The sequence below is a fragment of the Schistocerca serialis genome, chromosome 7 (genome assembly GCF_023864345.2).
Source record: "Schistocerca serialis cubense isolate TAMUIC-IGC-003099 chromosome 7, iqSchSeri2.2, whole genome shotgun sequence".
In the NCBI taxonomy this organism is placed as follows: domain Eukaryota; kingdom Metazoa; phylum Arthropoda; class Insecta; order Orthoptera; family Acrididae; genus Schistocerca; species Schistocerca serialis.
The window spans coordinates 177,235,347-177,255,260 of NC_064644.1; the positions used below are offsets into that span (position 1 = coordinate 177,235,347).

The window sequence follows — 19,914 nt, forward strand, 5'->3', positions numbered from 1 at the left end:
AATTGTCTGGTCAATGGTGGCCGAGCAACTGGCTCGTCACGATACGCCAGTCACTACTCTTGATGAACTGTGGTACAGTGTTGAAGCTGCATGGGCAGCTGTACCTGTACACGCCATCCAAGCTCTGACTCAGTGCCCAGGCGTATCAAGGCCGTTTTTACGGCCACAGGTGTGTGTTCTGGTTACTGATTTCTCAGGATCTATGCACCCAAATTGCGTGAAAATGTAATCACATGTCAGTTCCAGTATAATAAATTTCTCCAATGAATACACGTTTATCATCTGCATATCTTATTGGTGTAGCAATTTTAATGGCCAGTAGTGTAGATGTAGGTGAACCGGAGACCAAGATTAAAGAAGACCGGAATACGGAAGTTAGGAAGGTTCCATCGTGAGGCCCGGCGGGAAGGAGAAGGTGCCACGTACCGTGCTGGCGGTGCCGGAAGGTGGTGTTGTAGAGGCGGTAGGCGCGGCTGTGCGCCAGCAGCATCGTGTGGGCCGCCAGGTAGGAGCCCACGCCCGGGTGGCCGGGCAGCCCCGGCGCCACGCTGGGTACGTATACGGAAAGAGCAGGCTCGTAGCCCGCCGCGATGTGCTCCGGCTCGTTGATCGTCACCCACCACTTCACCTGCAACACGCCCAGCCTCCGCTGCTGGCCCGTCGCAATGCGAAGACAGCAGACAAGGTCTCCTCTCACTATACAGACAGCATCAGTACCGAGGAAATTTCATCTGTGTTACGCTGGTACGAGTTGTCAGAGCCGTAAGGAGAAGGTGGCAAGATGGCCCCATTGAAGGACGCCGGAGAGGAGGTTGAGAAAAACGGACAGAAAAAAACTACAAGAAAGAAAGACGATTTGGTAGTCAACCGGAAGAGGTAAGTGATGTCTACTTGTCATTTTCCTATCTTTCGCCAACGAAAACAAGCCTTTCCGTCGGCCCTCAGTTATTAATGCTCGTTATTGTCACGGTAATTGCTATAATGTCGTTCCGTCAAAGTAGCATCACAAAAAATGGGACATGTCTATAACATGGTAATGTACACTGATCAGCCAGAACACCATGACCACTTACCTAATAGCCATTAAGTCCACCTTTGGCACGGGTAACAGAGGAGACGCGTCGTTGCATTGAAGCAATGAGGTCTCGATACGTCGCTCAAGGGAGTTGGCATTACATCTGCACGAATGCCGGACATTTGCCACGCAGGACATTTGCCACACTCGCCTCTTCGCCAGGTAGCTTGAGTAGCGATCCCTCAGATAAGGGACGCCCTTCCTCGTACTACTTCTGTTCGCTTTCAAACCGCCGTCTCCTCATCTTACTCGATACAACCAGTACGTAAGGGACCTTCTTCTTCGACATCTTAGCGAAATACAGAGCTTCTTTTCCGAAATCGAAATATTTATAGCTTTTGGGAAACGAAAGCAATTCCGACGATTATGTCAGTATGTAATTAGTTCTGCCAAATATAAATATAGATCCCTCTGTCTGTACGGTAGCTTCCTTTCACCGTTACTGATTGAGATAGAAACAGTCCATCGCCATGAGACCAACAAGAAAGGAACGATGTAAAGAGAATGCGAATGTACGCTAGTCATTTCGTTTTCATCACTACATTTGTGGCTACTTTAATTACTACAACTGCATGCCCAAAAGACAATAAGGAAAGAAGAAATGGGTATGTGAATTTTTGAAAAGAAGAACGACATACTCCATATTAATTTACTCTCTACAATCCGATATCCCTTGCGGTGAAACATTAGTTAATAAAGTGTAGCGGGACAATGTTCAAAACATGACAAAGTACGTTCATAAACAGAGAAAAGAACATCTATGATTGATATGTCATCTAAAGTCGACGCACAATTTTAAAATGTTAGAAATAAGGAAATGAAGTACTACAGAATGCTATGCTTGCAACGTACGTTGTTGTTCTACATTGTTTAGCTCTGGTATTTACAGGGTCACAGAGAAAGCATCCTAGGTTTTGGAGGGAAAAGCCGTAATTGTAATGATCTGCACTACAAAAGAAACAAGAAGCACAACGTAAGGAAAAATAATGTAATGTGTGTTCCAGCTCACAAGCGACATTGAAGCAGGTAGTTCCTGTGACTTAATATGGACAGAGGTTATATCCGACAACCGGAATAAATTAATAACTGGCTCCTTTTACCGACCCCCGGTCGCAAATGAAACAGTTCCTGATCATTTCAAAGAAAATGAAGACCATATGTGGCTTAAATTCAAAGAAATAGCATCAGCAGCACTCGAGAGATTCATATCAAATAAATTAATAACAGACGGAACTGATCCCCCATGGTACACAAAACACGACAGAAAGCTGCTGCAGGAGCACCGAAAAAGGCACGTATAGTTTAGACGAAAGCAAAATCTCCGAGATTGGCGAAGTTTTTCTGAGACTCGAAATTTGGTGCGGATTTCAATGCGAGATGCATTTAATAGTTTCCACAACGAAACTCTCTCCAGAAATGTGGCGGAAAATCCATAGAGATTCTGGTCCTATGTTAAGTAAACCAGCGGAAAGGCTCAGTAAGTACCTTTACAGCAGGTCGGGCGATGGGTGAGGAGGAGGAGGAGGAGGAGGAGGAGGAGGAGGAGGAGGAGGTAAAATCGTGGCAAATGTCCGCACACCCATCTGCACACATACAAGTCAGCTAATTTCTGAGGGGGGGGGGGGGAGGGCGATGAGCTCTGATGCCACTTTCAGTCACATCCCATATGTATTCCACGGGGTACAGAGCTGGCGAGTTGCTGGGCCAGCACATCAACTAGAACTCGCCACTGTGTTCCTCAAACCACTCCATTACACTCCTGACCTTGCGCCATGACGCTTTATTTTATTGAAAAATGCTACTGCGATCAGGAAATATGATCGTCATGAAGGGGTGTACGTGGTCTGCGACCAGTGTATGATACTCCTTGGCCACCATGGCGCCTTGCACGAGCTCCACTGGACCCATGGACGCCCTCGCGAATGTTTCCTAGAGCGTACTGGAGCTACTGTCAGCTTGTCTCCGCCCCACAGTACAGGTGTCAAGGAGCTGATCCCCTGGAAGACGATGGAGTCATGATCTACCATCAGCATGATGAAGAAGTTACAGGGATTCATCAGACCATACAACGCCCTGCCACTGCGCCAAAGTTCAGTGCCGATAGTCACGTGCACATTTCAGTCGTAGTTGCTGGTGTCGTGGTGTTAACATTGACACATGCATGGGCCGTCGGCTGCGGAGGGCCGTCGTTAGGCGTAGTTTGTGCACTGTGTGCTCACACACACACACACACACACACACACACACACACACACACACACACACACACACACTTGTACTTTGCCCAGCATTAAAGTCTGATGATAGTTCCGCCACAGTTTGCTGCCTATCCTGTTTTACCAGTCTGCCCAGCCTGCGACCGTCCTACATCTCTAATGAGGTGTGGCCGCCCAACCACTCGATGTCTGGACATGTTTTCACCTTGGTTTCTGTAACGCCCCAACGACCACCTTAAAGTCAATTAAGAAAGAACATGAAGTAGGGAAAGTTATCTTGGCAGTTACGACATCTTTGCCGATGAGCTAACACGAAGAAGTTTTGTCAACAACTGCATTGTACACCACTGAGCATATTTATTAGCGAAAGAGAAAGAAGAAATATCGTATTACAGCAATGGAAAAATATCCATATGACAAATGTGAAATTAATCTCAAAAGTCAAGTCCAAAGTAATGTCATCAGAGATAACTTTTATGTGGAAGAGAGTTGTAAGCGCAACGAAGAAATTCAATGCGCCTGCAATGCTCTTCCACAGAAGAAGTCGCTTGCTAGAACTCATCCAGTGCAGACGTACGAGAGCAGTTCTGATCTGAATTATTGAGATTGCGAATCGTGACGAGATTGTTTTCGAGTTTAGAAGTGGTTGTTGCGTGACGGGATTTACGACTTAAGAAACTGATTTTATGAACTGAGACAGGAGCAGATAGACTCATTTAACCGTGCACTACGGGTTAACTGAAATCTAATAACGGAATTAGTGAACATTGGACTTGACTTTAAATTAGTTGGACCTTAAGGAGAAGTGAACATTCTATGAAAGAATACACGCAATTAGTCTTGAATAGGCCCCAAGTACACGACATCATGAAGATAAAACAATTACGCTAAAGTGTTGAGTTGTGGTAATTGCCAAGAAACTATAACTCAATCGGACTGACTTAACTAAACTATTCCGTGTGCGTGTGGTGCGGGAGTTATAAGTATTTAATGACAAAATAACAATAAACTGTTCGTTACCAGTTAAATGCCCGGTGTGGACTACATCATTAAATAGTTTGATAAATGACTAACTCAACGACTACTCATGAAAGACTATTTCATTGAAGTGCAAATATTCACGTCATTAGTTGGGCAGTGAACTTTAAAATATTTTCGTATCACGACGCAATCTTACGAAGACTGAATCAAACAGTATCTCTGGATCTCGCTGCATACCAGCACAACAATTCCATAGCAACGAGACAACAGAGTAAGAAAAAACTGTTAACTAAAATATTTCCTTGTAATCAGTGGTGTGTGCTATGCGAACGAGAGAAGAATTAATAACTACTGCAAATCCGGGCAATTAACAATACGATATTAATAATAAAAAGCATCAATTATACGAGTTCGCATAAATGGACACGCTGCTGACTTGTACTTGAGATACAACGACTACGCGAGGAACGCCTTTTCGGAAGTTTTTCAGGTTTTTTTTCTCCCTTTAATCTACGGGGACTGACGTTATATCGCATCGTGTCTCTACTCTGCCGCGAGAGCTGTGGCAGTAGTAGCTCTACGGCGTCGACTACATCAGCACGCGGTTGGAGTCCGGGGGCACGCGACATTTCGCTTTGTGTTGAAGACGCTCACCACAGCACTCCTCGAACACCCGACAAGTCGTGCAATTCCGAAACGCTCGGGCCGAGTCTCCGGGCCATCATAATCTGTCCTCGGCCACACTCAGATCGCGCGCCTTCCCTATTCTACACCCGGACAGCACGCTCACTGATGCTGTATGCACCGTGCGTATTTCTAACTAGCAGTCATTCCTCGCCAGGTGACGCTGCAATCGCCCGTGCGGATTTACAATGGATAATAGATCGGTGGTCAATGTTCTGGCTGATCAGTGTAGCAACAGTGCGCTTGGTTCACAAAGCAGCCGTTAATATAGCTCCCTCGTCTTGCCGCTACGGTATTATTGTGTCTCAAAGGTTGGTGATTGGATGCTGAAGCAAATATGCTACTTGTTCGAAGGTTTCTGGTTTCTGCTGACCGAGAACTAGCGAGATGCAGCAGTGGCAGAAACAAGGAAGGAAGGTGGGGGATGTGTTATTTACTTGCCCCTCCAGCCAAGGGCGCCCACAGCCGGGGGCAAGAGGAGGCCGACGACCACCCACCTTCCCTGACGACCACCCTCCTCCTCCGTCACCCTCCCCCCCTGCTCTTGGAGCAAAGAAAGAAAATATAGTTAGATGTTTTTCTTTCAAGAAAATTATTTCGAAGTCGGGAGGACGCAGGTTTTCAGCAGGGTCAGAGCTGCAACTTTTTTATGCTTACTTACAAGTCGCCATTCGTCTTCCAAAACATTAAAAATCTCCACACCCCCAGGTCTAGCCCCTCACCCCATTCCATCTCCCCGCCCCCCCCCCCCCCCCCGCCCCCACCACCACAAACAATCGTATTATTGTGCCCTTGCTTCTAGTCAGTACTTTTGCTGCTCCCAATTACCTTTGGTGCGATTTGTTAAGTAAGTAAATAAATACAAACTCAACAGTAAGCTCTCAGTTCACAGATAGTATTACCGGAGTTGTTAGCTGTGCCTTTAGACAGTTACACGCTATTCATCTAAGTTGAGCCAGCATGTAAACAAACGTATGCCTTGCCATTAGTCATTGTTAGTGACCTAATCATCGAACAAATCATGGACAAGAGTAGTTCAACAATTCGTTGTAACCCTTTTTGTTTATTTATGATTCATTATTTATGCACTATTAACAGTGTTTTATAAGGAGGAAATAAAATCTATTCTTTGTTATTGTATGTATGAAGGTTACGAGCGCTGAACGGCGAAGTTATCAGCGCCCTTACACATATCAAAAGAAATGAATGTTCTTTTTTAAACTTCATAGTAAAACCAGTATACAACAGTATCCACCACTAACAATAAGATGGGGAAGATTTATTGGTTTGAGGGCGGGGCGGGAGGGGAGGGGGCAGCTTTGTCGAAAAAATGTGTTTATATATCTTATTTTCCCAGAATTTGTTCTTTAAGGAAGATCAGACAGCAGTTCGTCCTTTAAATCGTCGCATATATCAGATATACAGATAAGTTACTGCATGATAGTTGCTCTGGAAGGTCGGTCGTTTACTTAGTGCACTCAAGCGAATTTTCATGTTAGTTTAAATACTGCCAGAGAAAGCTCTTGTTATCCGGATATAATTAACAAAGTGTTAGGGTCTTGACTGACCCGCAAAGAGTCGCTATACTAGTGGAGGGACTTTTCTCGGTTGAGACTGTGTGGGACGTGTTGCTGGGTGACCTTACCCTGTCGCCGAACTTGGTGAAGAGCACATTGGCGTACTCCTCGAAGTAGTAAGCCATTATCGGGTTGGCCCATCCACCTAAGTCTTGCAGGCGTTGCGGCAAATCCCAGTGGTACATCGTCACCTGCAAGCAACAGAACATTAAACTGAAGTGTCTCTTGTCCAACGGACAGAATTAACTTTTAACGCAGTCGTCTCTGTACATATACAAAGTTTCGCGGAGCGCATGCTTAAACGTAACAAAACAGCAGCCCTGAACAGAATTTGTGAGAACTATGATTTACGTTTATCTATCTACATCCATACTCCGCAAGCCACCTGACGGTGTGTGGCGGAGGGTACCTTGAGTACCTCTATCGGTTCTGCCTTCTATTCCATTCTCGTATTGTTCGTGGAAAGAAGGATTGTCGGTATGCCTCTGTGTGGGCTCTAATCTCTCTGATTTTATCCTCATAGTCTCTTCGCGAGATATACGTAGGAGGGAGCAATATACTGCTTGACTCTTCGGTGAAGGTATGTTCTCGAAACTTTGACAAAAGCCCGTACCGAGCTACTGAGCGTCTCTCCTGCAGAGTCTTCCACTGGAGTTTATCATCTCCGTAACGCTTTCGCGATTACTAAATGATCCTGTAACGAAGCGCGCTGCTCTCCGTTGGATCTTCTCTATATCTTCTATCAATCCTATCTGGTACGGATTCCACACTGCTGAGCAGTATTCAAGCAGTGGGCGAACAAGCGTACTGTAACCTACTTCCTTTGTTTTCGGATTGCATTTCCTTAGGATTCTTCCAATGAATCTCAGTCTGGCATCTGCTTTACCGACGATCAACTTTATATGATCATTCCATTTTAAATCACTCCTAATGCGTACTCCCAGATAATTTATGGAATTAACTGCTTCCAGTTGCTGACCTGCTATTTTGTAGCTAAATGATAAAGGATCTATCTTTCTGTGTATTCGCAGCACATTACACTTGTCTACATTGAGATTCAATTGCCATTCCCTGCACCATGTGTCAATTCGCTGCAGTTCCTCCTGCATTTCAGTACAATTTTCCATTGTTACAACCTCTCGATACACCACAGCATCATCCGCAAAAAGCCTCAGTGAACTTCCGATGTCATCCACAAGGTCATTTATGTATATTGTGAATAGCAACGGCCCTATGACACTCCCCTGGGGCACACCTGAAATCACTCTTACTTCGGAAGACTTCTCTCCATTGAGAATGACATTCTGCGTCCTGTTATCTAGGAACTCCTCAATCCAATCACACAATTGGTCTGATAGTCCATATGCTCTTACTTTGTTCATTAAACGACTGTGGGGAACTGTATCGAACGCCTTGCAGAAGTCAAGAAACACGGCATCTACCTGTGAACCCGTATCTATGGCCCTCTGAGTCTCGTGGACGAATAGCGCGAGCTGGGTTTCACATGACCGTCTTTTTCGAAACCCATGTGGCACGTTGATTGTTGAGGCTATAAAATGAAACGTATAAACACCAAAAATTATGTATATATTTAAGTTGAAATTTAAACATATAAAGCAGATGTCTCATTTGTCATTGCGGAATCGAGTGTAGCACTACGGTACATTCTTATTACGGTAACTGGTGAACAATGTGCTGAATGGTCTGATTTCTCACAACACGCTTCTTCCATTATCAAGTCTTACACTGAAATAAAATGAAATGTAGTGTGACGAGGGCCTCCCGTCGGGTAGACCGGGTAGACCGCTCGCCTGGTGCAGGTCTTTCGATTTGACGCCACTTCGGCGACCTGCGCGTCGATGGGGATGAAATGATGATGATTAGGACAACACAACACCCAGTCCCTGAGTGGAGAAAAATCTACAACCCAGCCGGGAATCGAACCCGGGCCCTTAGGATTGACAGTCCGTCGCGCTGACCACTTTTTTTTTTTAAATCTCATTTTGTTCTATTTTGTTCGTTGTATATGGTCGGGGCGAACGTCTCATGACACCCGTTAAGGTTGTTCGTTTATCCGTTCACTCAGTTTTTTTTTTTTTTTATTACAGAGGACAGCTAACCCTCTGACCGAACACGCTGAGCTACCGTGCCGGCGTCCTTTCAGCTACCGGGGGCGGACAGTCTTACACTGTTGAGCTTTGACTATATGACAAGTGGATCCCCATGAGAGACACAATATACTGTACATGTCCCACTGTTGCTAGTGAAAAAGGCAGGAAGGGTAAAGGGGAGTGTGCATTTCTCCTTCTGAGGCTTAGTCATGAAAAATTATCTTTCCCTAAATTTTTGTTTTTATTAAGGTTTGCGTCTCTCAGCAGCGCAGTCATTGGTAGCCTTACACTGTCAGATATTTAGCGCTGCAGCTAAGCCGAATAAAAATTGTAATATTTAGAGAATAAATCTAAGAAACAAGTAATAAAAATTAGCAAAAAATTATAATACCTATCAAAATAGATTCCACATGACTGGCTATATGCAAATGGGAAATTAGTAAAACTACTACACATAAATCCATAAAATTTTGGGTCAAGACGGGCGCATTAAAAAGAAATGTATTTGCTATTTGCAATTTTCCGTCCTCACGGTAAATAGAGGCCAAAGCCCACAGACATTACGATTTGCTGTCTCACGGGCAAAGTACACCGATAAGCCAAAACATTATTACTATTTCCCACCGCGAAGTTGGATGCCGCCTGGTGGTGTTGCGGACACGTGAGTCGGTGAAGAATGTACGAGGGTAAGTCCAAAAATATGGTCTCCTATTTTTTTTTAAGTACATAGACCTGTTTATTTCTAGAATGGTTTGCATCAGCTTACAAAATGGTTCTGAGAACTATGGGACTTAACATCGGAGGTCATCAGCCCCCTAGAACTTAGAACTACTTAAACCTGACTAACCTAAGGACAGCACACACATCCATGTCCGCGGCAGGATTCGAACCTGCGACCGTAGCGGACGCGCTGTTCCAGACTGTAGCGCCTAGAACCGCTCGGCCGCCATTAGCTTACAGCTTGAACATATAGCTATTATTCGACACAGTCACCATTTCTGTCAATGCATTTTTGTAGACGCTGTGGCAGTTTTTGTATGCCCATGTCATACCAGCTCGTCGCCATGCAGTTCAGAAAGTTATGAACCTCTTCTTTCACCTCGTCGTCGGAGCTGAATCGCTTTCCGGCCAAATGTTCTTCTAACCTAGGGAATAGATTATAGTCATTGGGCTCCAAGTCAGGACTATAGGGTGGGTGGATGATTATGTTCCACTGAAATTGTTGCAGGAGAGCAACGGTTTGCCGAGCGATGTGTGGGCGAGCGTTGTCATGGAGAATGTGTACGCTCTTGCTCAACATTCCTCTTCTCCGGTTCTGAATTGCCCGTTTGAGTTTTCTCAGGGTCTCACAGTACCTGTGTGCGTTAATTGTGGTCCTAGCGATTCAGCTCCGACAACGAGGTGAAAAAAGAGGTTAATAACTTTCTGAACAGCATGGCGGCGAGCTGGTATGACATGGGCATACAAAAACTGCCACAGCATCTACAAAAATGCATCGACAGAAATGGCGATTATGTCAAAAATAGCCAAATGTTCAAGCTGTAAACTGATGTAAACCATTGTAGAAATAAACAGGTCTATGTATTTATAAAAAATAGGAGATCTAACTTTTGGGATTACCCTCGCATGTAAGTGGAGCAGACACCTAGGGTATCACCCTAGCGAAGATATCGGCTGCAAATGGGGAAATCCATTGATATAAGCATCTTTGACAAAGGGCAGATTATTATCACGCAGAGTTTGTGAACAGTATCTCTAAAACGGCAAAGATGGTCGAATGTTCACGGAAAGAGGTAGGAGGACAGTGAAACAACGACTAGGCGCTAAATGTTCGGACGTCCACGACTCTTCACAGAACATGAGATTCGGAGGCTTGTCTTTCTCGTGAAGTGGCTCTGAGCACTATGTGACTTAACATATGAGGTCATCAGTCCCCTAGAACTCAGAACTACTTAAACCTAACCAACCTAAGGACATTACACTTTTTTTCTCATGGTCAGTCAACCAGTCTCCGGCCATCCTCCTTTCTTCTGTTTCTTTCTGTCTGGTGTTCCTCTGTCCTGTTCTTGTCTGTAGAGTTTGTTGCTGCATTTGTGTTCTTTTAGCGCCTGGGGGGACGTCTCCTCCCCCTTTGGTTTTTATCTGCTCCGTAGATTTTCGGCTCGCCTGATTTTGGAATGGGGGACTGATGACCTTCGCTGTTTAGTCCCCCTTAAACATCCCAACAACCACCACCACCACCACACATCCATGTCCACGGCAGGATTCGAACCTGCGGCCGTAGCAGTCGCGCGGTTCCGGACTGAAGCGCCTAGAATCGCTCGGCCACCGCGGCCGGCTCTTCGTGAAGTAGGATAAATAATGACCTATTGTATCTCTGCTGAAAGAGCATAGTGCTGATGCACGGCCAAGTATTTCGGAGCACACCGTTCATCGTACATTATTGAACATGGAGCTCCGCATCCCTACGTGTTCATATGTTGATCCAACGACGTCGTCAAATACAATAACAGTGCACACGGGACCCTACGGATTCGACCGTCAATGAACGGAAAAGTGTCGGCTCTTCGGGCGAATTACATTTATGCTACACTAGGTCGATGGTCGTCTCAACAAACACTGTCATCGAGGGGAACGGTGGCTCGAAACGTGCGGCGCGCCACGGTCGCTTGCTGGTGGGAGCAGTATTATACTATGGGAGGCGTTCTCCTGCCCTTGCGTGGGGCCTGTGGTAGTAATATAAGACACGCCTACAGTTGTGAACCACCTGCATTCCTTCATGCTTGATGTCTTCCCCAATGGCGATGTCGTCTTTCATCAGTATAATTGTGCGTGTTTCGGAGCCAAAACCCTGTTGCACTTGTTTGAGGAGCATTATAGTTAACTCACGTTGATGTCTCGGCGTCCAAATTCGCCAGATGTAAATCCTATGGAACCCATCTGGGCCGCCATCGGGCTCCATCACCGCGTACGTGAATCAGCGGCTCGTTACTTACGTCAATTACGTGACCTGTGCGTAGACATCTAATGCCTCATACATCCCAAACCTACCAACAAACTGTCGGATCCCTGACATTCAGAATCAGAAAATATCTGGGAAATTCAGCTCAAAATAAGTAAACAAGATTAGCACTTGCCTTTTAGATGGAACTATTAATTGCTTTAATAACAGCATCATAAAAGGCACGTGCTAGTCTTCTTTACCTGCTTTGGGCTGATTTTACCAGATATGACGTGTTAATGATCTAACAACTATTAGTACTGTAGTCGATAAAGGGTTACAGAAGAAAAATTCAAATGGCGGTGTATTCTTTAAAAAATGTAGGCATTCTTTCTAGTGCGAAACAAATTTATCTTGGTGAATATAAACTGAGCGTAATGGATCAATAGTCCGATTAAAATTGCTTGATAGTTGACATTTCGGGCTTTGGAGCTGGTTTCCTCCAATCAGAGCGCTCAACGTCAGGCCCGAACCGTTCGCCGTTGCAGAATTGCCACAACAATCGCTCAGTTCACTTCTAATTTCTTGTCTGGCTTTCTTTCTTGACGTGTTTGGATTCAGAATCCTGAGTCTGACCCTTTTATTTCGTATTTTATCACTTACACACACACACACACACACACACACACACACACACACACACACACACACACACCGATGCTAACGAAATACACTTTTCATACATAGCTCTAACCAAACACTACTGGAATTGGAATTAAGTATTAATACCTTTAGCTGCTGACGGGCGTTGATATATATCAACAGGGATAGGTGAAAATGTGTGCACTGACCGGGACTCGAACCCGTGATCTGTCTACATGGCAGACGCTCTATCCATCTGAGCCACCGAGGGCACAGAGGATAGTGCGACTGCAGGGACTATCTCGCGCACGCCTCCCGCGAGACCCACATTCTCACCTTATATGTCCATACTCTACATTCGTAGTGTCCCTACCCAAGACACCCGTTACTCGCGGAAGACATTGTTACCAAGTCCCGTAAGAGTTCGGGTAACATGTATGCAGCCGCACAGAAGAGGAAGGTCATGGCCGGTATTGCCAGAACTATCTACTTATATGGATATGGTGTCTGTTCTTCCGGACATGTCCGAAAGAACAGACACCATATCCATATTAGTACAAACGCTACTGCATCCTTCCACACAAGGCGCAATCCAGCCTCACATTCACAGTTATTACGATCACAGAGATCGGGTTACATTAGGTAAGCTTTGTACGACGTTGCGTGAAGCCGAATTTTTGAAGACTTCAATTAATCGTTTCGACTGGGTCACTAGAGTCGTAAATATAACAAGATAGCGCAATGTAAAGTTCAAATGTGTGTGAAATCTTATGGGACTTAACTGATAAGGTCATCAGTTCCTAAGCTTACACACTACTTAACCTAAACTATCCTAAGGACAAACACACACCCATGCCCGAGGGAGGACTCGAACCTCCGCCGGGACCAGCCGCACAGTAGCGCAATGTAGTGGCGTAGTGCAGTGATTAGCTTGTAAACCTTACATATAGAAGGTCGTAGGTTCGAATTTTGTCAAATGCAGCGAAATTGTTTTACTTTCTAAATCTAATCTGAAGACTTTTTATACAATTAAATACTTTAATTTTTTATTTCTAATATTTTTCCGCGTAATTTTCGTCATCGAATTGACTTATTTTGGCTCTTATTTTTCATTCTGTCATTTTTTTTCTTTTGGAATCTGCTTGTGTCGCCTTAATCTGCATCCAAGTGCCAGCCAGGTGTGCTCATCGGTTGGTAACACGGCAGCTCGTGGAGCCAGTGTGAGGATAGTTTCTGGTAACAAATGACAGCGAGAAATTACAGCTTGCTTTTAGCACTGAAACAATTTCATTTGTCGTGAGTCTGCTCGTAGAGGTTTGCTTCAATCATCGTGAACAAAGCGATCGTGATTTTATTTCTGCCACAGATTGTTGACCTAAGTTTCTCTCAGATACACTGTATACCAAAAGTTTGCATTTAGGTTTGGAACATAAAATCAGGGCTACAAAACATGTTGTCTGCCGCAATTCAGGTCGCTTAAAATCAGCTGTCGACAAAGCATTTCGCATTTCCGTCATAGCTCGCTGCAGCTGCTTCCAACATCGCTCCGTATTATACATTAACATCATTTTTAAAGTGATCCGCCGTGTTTGTGTGTCGCCTATAAACCGAACGGTAGCCGGCAGTAGAATGGGCAACATTGTAGCAGCAAACGTCAGCTATCAAATAATTTCAATCGGACTGTAGTGCCAGTGACACTATGGATAGAGTCATAATTTGCTGTCTACTAGGTTTACGTAGAAAGAGCTTTTACGTGCAGGATACCAGTACCAGTAACGAGGTAGATGATCGCAGCATGAAAGCATGCTGGTGGAAGCAGTAGTATGCTGTGGAGGACGTTTATCCTAGATTCCATAGGAACTGTGTCAGTAATCTAAGGTACATTACTGCAGATCACCTACATCCCTTCATGCTGGACCTCATCCACCACAACAATGGCATCTTCCAGCAGGATGACCCAGTGTCAAGCACAGAATCGTCCTACAGTGGTTTGAGGAACGTTATAGTGAACTCATGTTGATACCTTTGCCACCAAATTTGCCTCTTCTGAATCTGATGGAACACGTCTGTGATGTTGTCGGCCTTTAGCTCTACGTTCGCAAAGCACTGGCCCGTAATTTACGAGGACTGCGTGATTTGCGCACAGAAGTTTGGAGCCACATACCCCCGGAAACCTACTAAGAACTTGTCATATCCATTCCACGCTGATTCGTTGCTGTATTTCGTTCCAAAGGTGGACCAAAGAAAGATTGGAGTTTAACGCCCCGTCTACAACGAGGTCGTTAGAGACGAAGGACGAAGCGCTCTCTCGGTTTAGGTGAATGATGGGGTGAGGAGGGGGGGGGGGCGGGGGGGAAACCGGTCATGCCCTTTCATAGGAACCACCCGGGAACTTGGCTCGACTGATTTGGGAAAATCACATAAAACCTAAATCTGCAAACGTGGACCAATATGCTGTTTAGTAGGGGGTTATAAATTTTTGTGTCATCAGTGTGAAACGGATCCGATATTTTGCTGCCATATTAAATCATTCCTGTTTTGTATCGCCACACGCTATCTCTATTTTTTTAGGTAATAATCCTACAGGAAGGATTTTGCACTGATATTTGTGTACTTGTCTCTTTCCTATATCCTTTAATCCAGTATACGTAACTGAGATGAGTGCATCTGAGTTTCACAAGGTGATCGGTGTCCGTAGCAGTTCTGCTAACTAGCAGCAGCATAGGCGGAAAGGTAAAGAGGTCTGACTTTACCGTAGGGTCAGGGCTTGGTCAGGTAGGCACAGTTAGGTTAGCAGAGGGTGCCGTGGTCCTCTTTGGTGGCTATCACCTTTCTGTTTGAAACGCGAGAGTGGTTACGATATGTCTGGTGTGGGACATTCTGCCACTGAGACCGGGTAACAGCTAGTATGCCTTTGGGACACTCTTTGGATTGAGGTGTTGTGTGATATTTGTACTTAATGTCTTTATTTCAGCATTTTGGATATTGTTGGAAATCATCTTAGTTATTGTAGGGAGAATTTCATGTGCACTATTATTATTATTATTATTATGTTTTACATATCAAGTAGTTTTTGTGCGAGTTGGCTTGCTACTACTTTGAGTACGGTACAAAGAAACTTCATTCACTTGTATTTTTAGTAAAGTGTAATTGATTTCAGTATATAAAGTAGATCTGAGAACTATAATTATGCATACGCAGGATTGAATTTGTATATTTTTCATGATTTGTGGAGAGTTTGTTCAGTCATGACTCCACATGACTAGTGGTAGAAATTAAGTTCAGTCTTTCATTAATTTTCCTTAAATACTCGGACATTTTGCAGTTTAGTAATATACATGTAGGTTTCCAAAACTAGGGATGATATTTTTCATGGAAAAGGTGAGTTTTCTTTGTGTGCACAATTGGTATGTTCAACTACATGTTACTCAGAGTGCACCGAAATTCAGTTACTTGCTAATAATTAAACAGATCCAAACTTGCAGAATAGAATGAGTACTTACAGACGTGGATCTTTTTCCTTAGTTTCTGTGATGTGCAATTTAATGTATTTTTCGTGATTTGGTATATGCTCGAGGTTGAGATGTGACTTCTCTGCCGAGTATACGATAGACTTGGTAGCGGTTATTGGTAGTGGAGAATCGCTTTTATTTGTATTTCTTTGATGAATGGGCAAGAATGTGATTTTGTTGTATTGTATCCCATACCTCATGCTCTTGTGTACACGTCAGTGCCCTCTCCATGCACATTGTCCTGTATAATTATATGAATAGCCAGTGGAAGGGTAGTTATTCAGCATTGAGACATTGGTAAATTTATTTTTATTTAAAGTGGGAGCCATCATTTACATTACGTTTTTGAAAGTATTTTCTTTGAGGATGTTCAGTCTGATCAACCATGCTTGACAACTGCAGCATCTGAACGGCGTACTTAAGAGAAGCCCAATTCTATAGTTAAGATCCCATCAAATTCTTAATGCATTACTACGTAATAAGATGGTATTTCATCTGTAAAAGTACATGTTGTACTCTGATTTTTCTACTGCATGATTTAAGTGAGGTAAGATTTTTCACTGCTCTTTATAACAAATATTTTCAGGTTCAAGTTAGAATAAGAACTTAAAGAAAAGTGAAGTAATTAAAGTAGCAGTTTTTTTTATACGGTGACCGAACCCAGTTCAGTCAAGGAAGATGCAGCTAGCAGAGAAGAGTAACCGTTATGCTCATTTTAAGTGAAAGACTTCAGGTGATCGTAATCTAAACACGTTCAGCCAATAACGTGTCTACGAGCACTGAAGGCTTTGGTCGAACGCTGTCATTTGTGGTATGAAGAAGTATCGAATGATTAACTACAGCTTTGCTTATGTAACGATTGCTGATATGAACAACAGTAAGGTTTAATAGATTCCCCATGATATTCGAAGTGCTCACATCAGCCTTTTCATTTATCAAGCAGAATGTTTCTAAGTGGAAAGTCAGCTGGTTCACAAGTGCTTCCAAGAGCGTATTAACTCATAATACCGTTTGGACAATATACCATGTTTTTGAAAGAATGTCGCTAATTCTAACTGTACATTAACTGGCGGTTCAAGGCAAATAGATCATCATTAAAGTTTGACAAGACTCAAAGCTTATAATACAGTAGATCTCACAAAAGTGCACGAACTCTAAAATAGTCCTTTCAAGTAGTGAAATACAAGAACTAGAAGTATTGAGTTTTTGCGAGTGTATCTCTAACTTCTCTTCCAAATTCTGAAGGTGGCAGGGGTAAAATACAGGGAGCGAAAGGCTATTTACAATTTGTACAGAAACCATATGACAGTAATAAGAGTCGAGGGACACGAAAGGGAAGCAGTGGTTGGGAAGGGAGTGAGACAGGGTTGTAGCCTCTCCCCGATGTTATTCAATCTGTATATTGAGCAAGCAGTGAAGGAAACAAAAGAAAAATTCGGAGTAAGTATTAAAATCCATGGAGAAGAAATAAAAACTTTGAGGTTCGCCGATGACATTGTAATTCTATCAGAGACAGCAAAGGACTTGGAAGAGCAGTTGAACGGAATGGACAGTGTCTTGAAAGGAGGATAGAAGATGAACATCAACAAAAGCAAAACGAGGATAATGGAATGTAGTCGAATTAAGTCGGGTGATGCTGAGGGAATTAGATTAGAAAATGAGGCACTTAAAGTAGTAGAGTTTTGCTATTTGGGGAGCGAAGTAGAGAGGATGTAAAATGTAGACTGGCAACGGCAAGGAAAGCGTTTCTGAAGAAGAGAAATTTGTTAACATCGAGTATAGATTTAAGTGTCAGGAAGTCGTTTCTGAAAGTATTTCTATGGAGTGTAGCCATGTATGGAAGTGAAACATGGACGATAAATAGTTTGGACAAGAAGAGAATAGACGCTTTCGAAATGTGGTGTTACAGAAGAATGCTGAAGATTAGATGGGTAGATCACATAACTAATGAGGAGGTATTGAATAGAATTGGGAAGAAGAGGAGTTTGTGGCACAACTTGACAAGAAGACGGGACCTGTTGGTAGGACATGTTCTGAGGCATCAAGGGATCACAAATTTAGCATTGGAGGGCAGCGTGGAGGGTAAAAATCGTTGAGGTAGACCAAGAGATGAATACACTAAGCAGATTCAGAAGGATGTAGGTTGCAGTAAGTACTGCGAGATGATGAAGCTTGCACAGGATAGAATAGCATGGAGAGCTACATTAAACCAGTCTCAGGACTGAATACCACGACAACATCTCTAACTTAACTGGAAAAGCCACTGCGTGGAATTAATGAAGGGCTTCAGTTCAGCTGTGGAGGTTGTATGTTTCCGTAGTGGTAAATGTGATTTGAAAAATGAAGCAATTAGTTTATTCTGCTTTCTTATATTCACTGATGAATTGCATAATCATCTTTGGGGGAAACTGAAGTTACGTGGATAGGATTTTCAGAATGCATAAGCGTCAATAAAATCTCCTCGTCATTTTTTCCTGTTTTTCGTCTTTCCTTAGTTGCTTTAAAATTCGTGGAGGTATATTCCGTCTATGCAATTAACTGAAGTCAGTTTGTCGTGCAACTTGAAGGAAAATGCCTGACATGATGTGATATTCCTGGCTGTAGCCGCCAGTATTTTATTTTGTTGGAAGCTCGCCTTGATGCAGCTTGATACACGTGAAGTAGCATGTGGTACGAAAGTGGAGTGAGGTACAAGCAGTAGATGGTACAGTATGTACCAGTCACGTGGGAGAGTCCGGCAATTTTACTGAACTTGCTTCTGACTGGTCGGCACGTTCGGGTGCTACGCGCCAAAACGCCTAACTTCTCTTATTAATTATTTATATATTTTTCATTGTATTTAACCCAGTTTTTAGGTATGACAATCTCTCATGGTTACCCTACGAGTCTATCTTTTTTTTAAAATTAAATTTCACTAGTTTTGAGAAACATAATAGTAACGATATTGCAACCGAAGTGCTTCGGATACCTTCGGGTAGCGTTGGCGCGCCCGGGAGACGAAGTACTTCGGCTACGCTAGTCTCTCTCTCGGGCGTTCTGGAGCGTCAGTCACCTATCTCAATATCGTGCGTTACGTAGATGTGAATATGTAATAGTCACTCTGTTTCGGGTGTTCTTCAGACGCGGACACGTTTTACTCCATATCGGGCGTAACTTAGTTGTGAATATGTACTATTCACAGTGTCTAGTGTGTACCGGAGAGCCGGACATGTGTATCGTATTTGGTAAGTTGGATGGAAAAGTTACCATACAATTAAGATAGCTGTGTCGAGTGTTGTAAAAGACAGTGTAAAAGTGTGAATATCTGAAGAATAAACGAACAGGCTACATTAATGGTAAGTGTCAGTACTACAGATCTTACCCTCTGTAGATACAGATACCAACGCGGGCAAGTAGCATTCCGCAAAAAGCTGAATCATAGGTTAGAACTGACAGCGTAGTCGCCTCCGCCGAAGATCCCACGACCGAAGAGCTGTCTTCTGCGCTGGTGTGCTGGGGACACAACTTTAGAAGACTACAGGTTGGTGGAAAGAACGGCCAGAGACTCTTATTTAATCCCTCCATATCTCTCCAGCTTCCAGATCTGACTTCCAAAGGGATACATAATTTATAATGGCTGCATTATCGTCATTTGTTTTTTCCTGTTTTCCTTCCGGAGAGGACGTGCGCGGGAAGGCGAGTTGGTCAGTGCATAGCAACTGCGGCCCAGTTACGTCAGGTGGCGCAAGGAACCTGCGCCACGTTTGAAACCGCCGCTCCCACCTCCCTACAAGCGTCGAGCATCCGTCTTTGCTTGCCTATAGGCATGCCCAGCTAAGTGTGTACCCCTGGTCTCTATTAAAATTGTTGCAGTTTATTCTAACCTCAGCCGCCTCCTTTATTACGTAATCCCAGTATCACAGTGTATAAGCCAAGACTCTCGTCTTTTCAAATTGTATTCTTTGTCCATATTTCAGGCAATGCTTAGTTACGACCGATTTCTCAAGCTCTCTCTGTTTAATATGTTGAAAGCTTAGCACAATTCTCTACATCTAGATCTAGATGAGTAATATGCAATTCACAATGACGTGCCTGGCAGAAGATTCATCGAATCACCTTCAAGCTATTTCTCTATCGTTCCACTCCCGAACTGGCCACTGGGAAGACAAACACTTAAATCTTTCCGTGCGAGCTCT

The 19,914-nt window shown here is 43.7% G+C and overlaps 1 protein-coding gene across 1 annotated transcript in view; it reads right to left on the reverse strand.

Annotated features, from left to right (window-relative positions):
* Nucleotides 1-19,914, reverse strand: part of LOC126412949 (myrosinase 1-like) — a 109,617-nt gene that overhangs the window by 13,721 nt on the left and 75,982 nt on the right. The window contains exons 6-7 of the mRNA XM_050082840.1: nt 6,602-6,724; nt 427-628 (exon numbers count right to left, since the gene is read on the reverse strand). Coding sequence (XP_049938797.1) covers nt 427-628; nt 6,602-6,724 — 325 coding nt within the window. The remainder of the gene's footprint in view (nt 1-426; nt 629-6,601; nt 6,725-19,914) is intronic.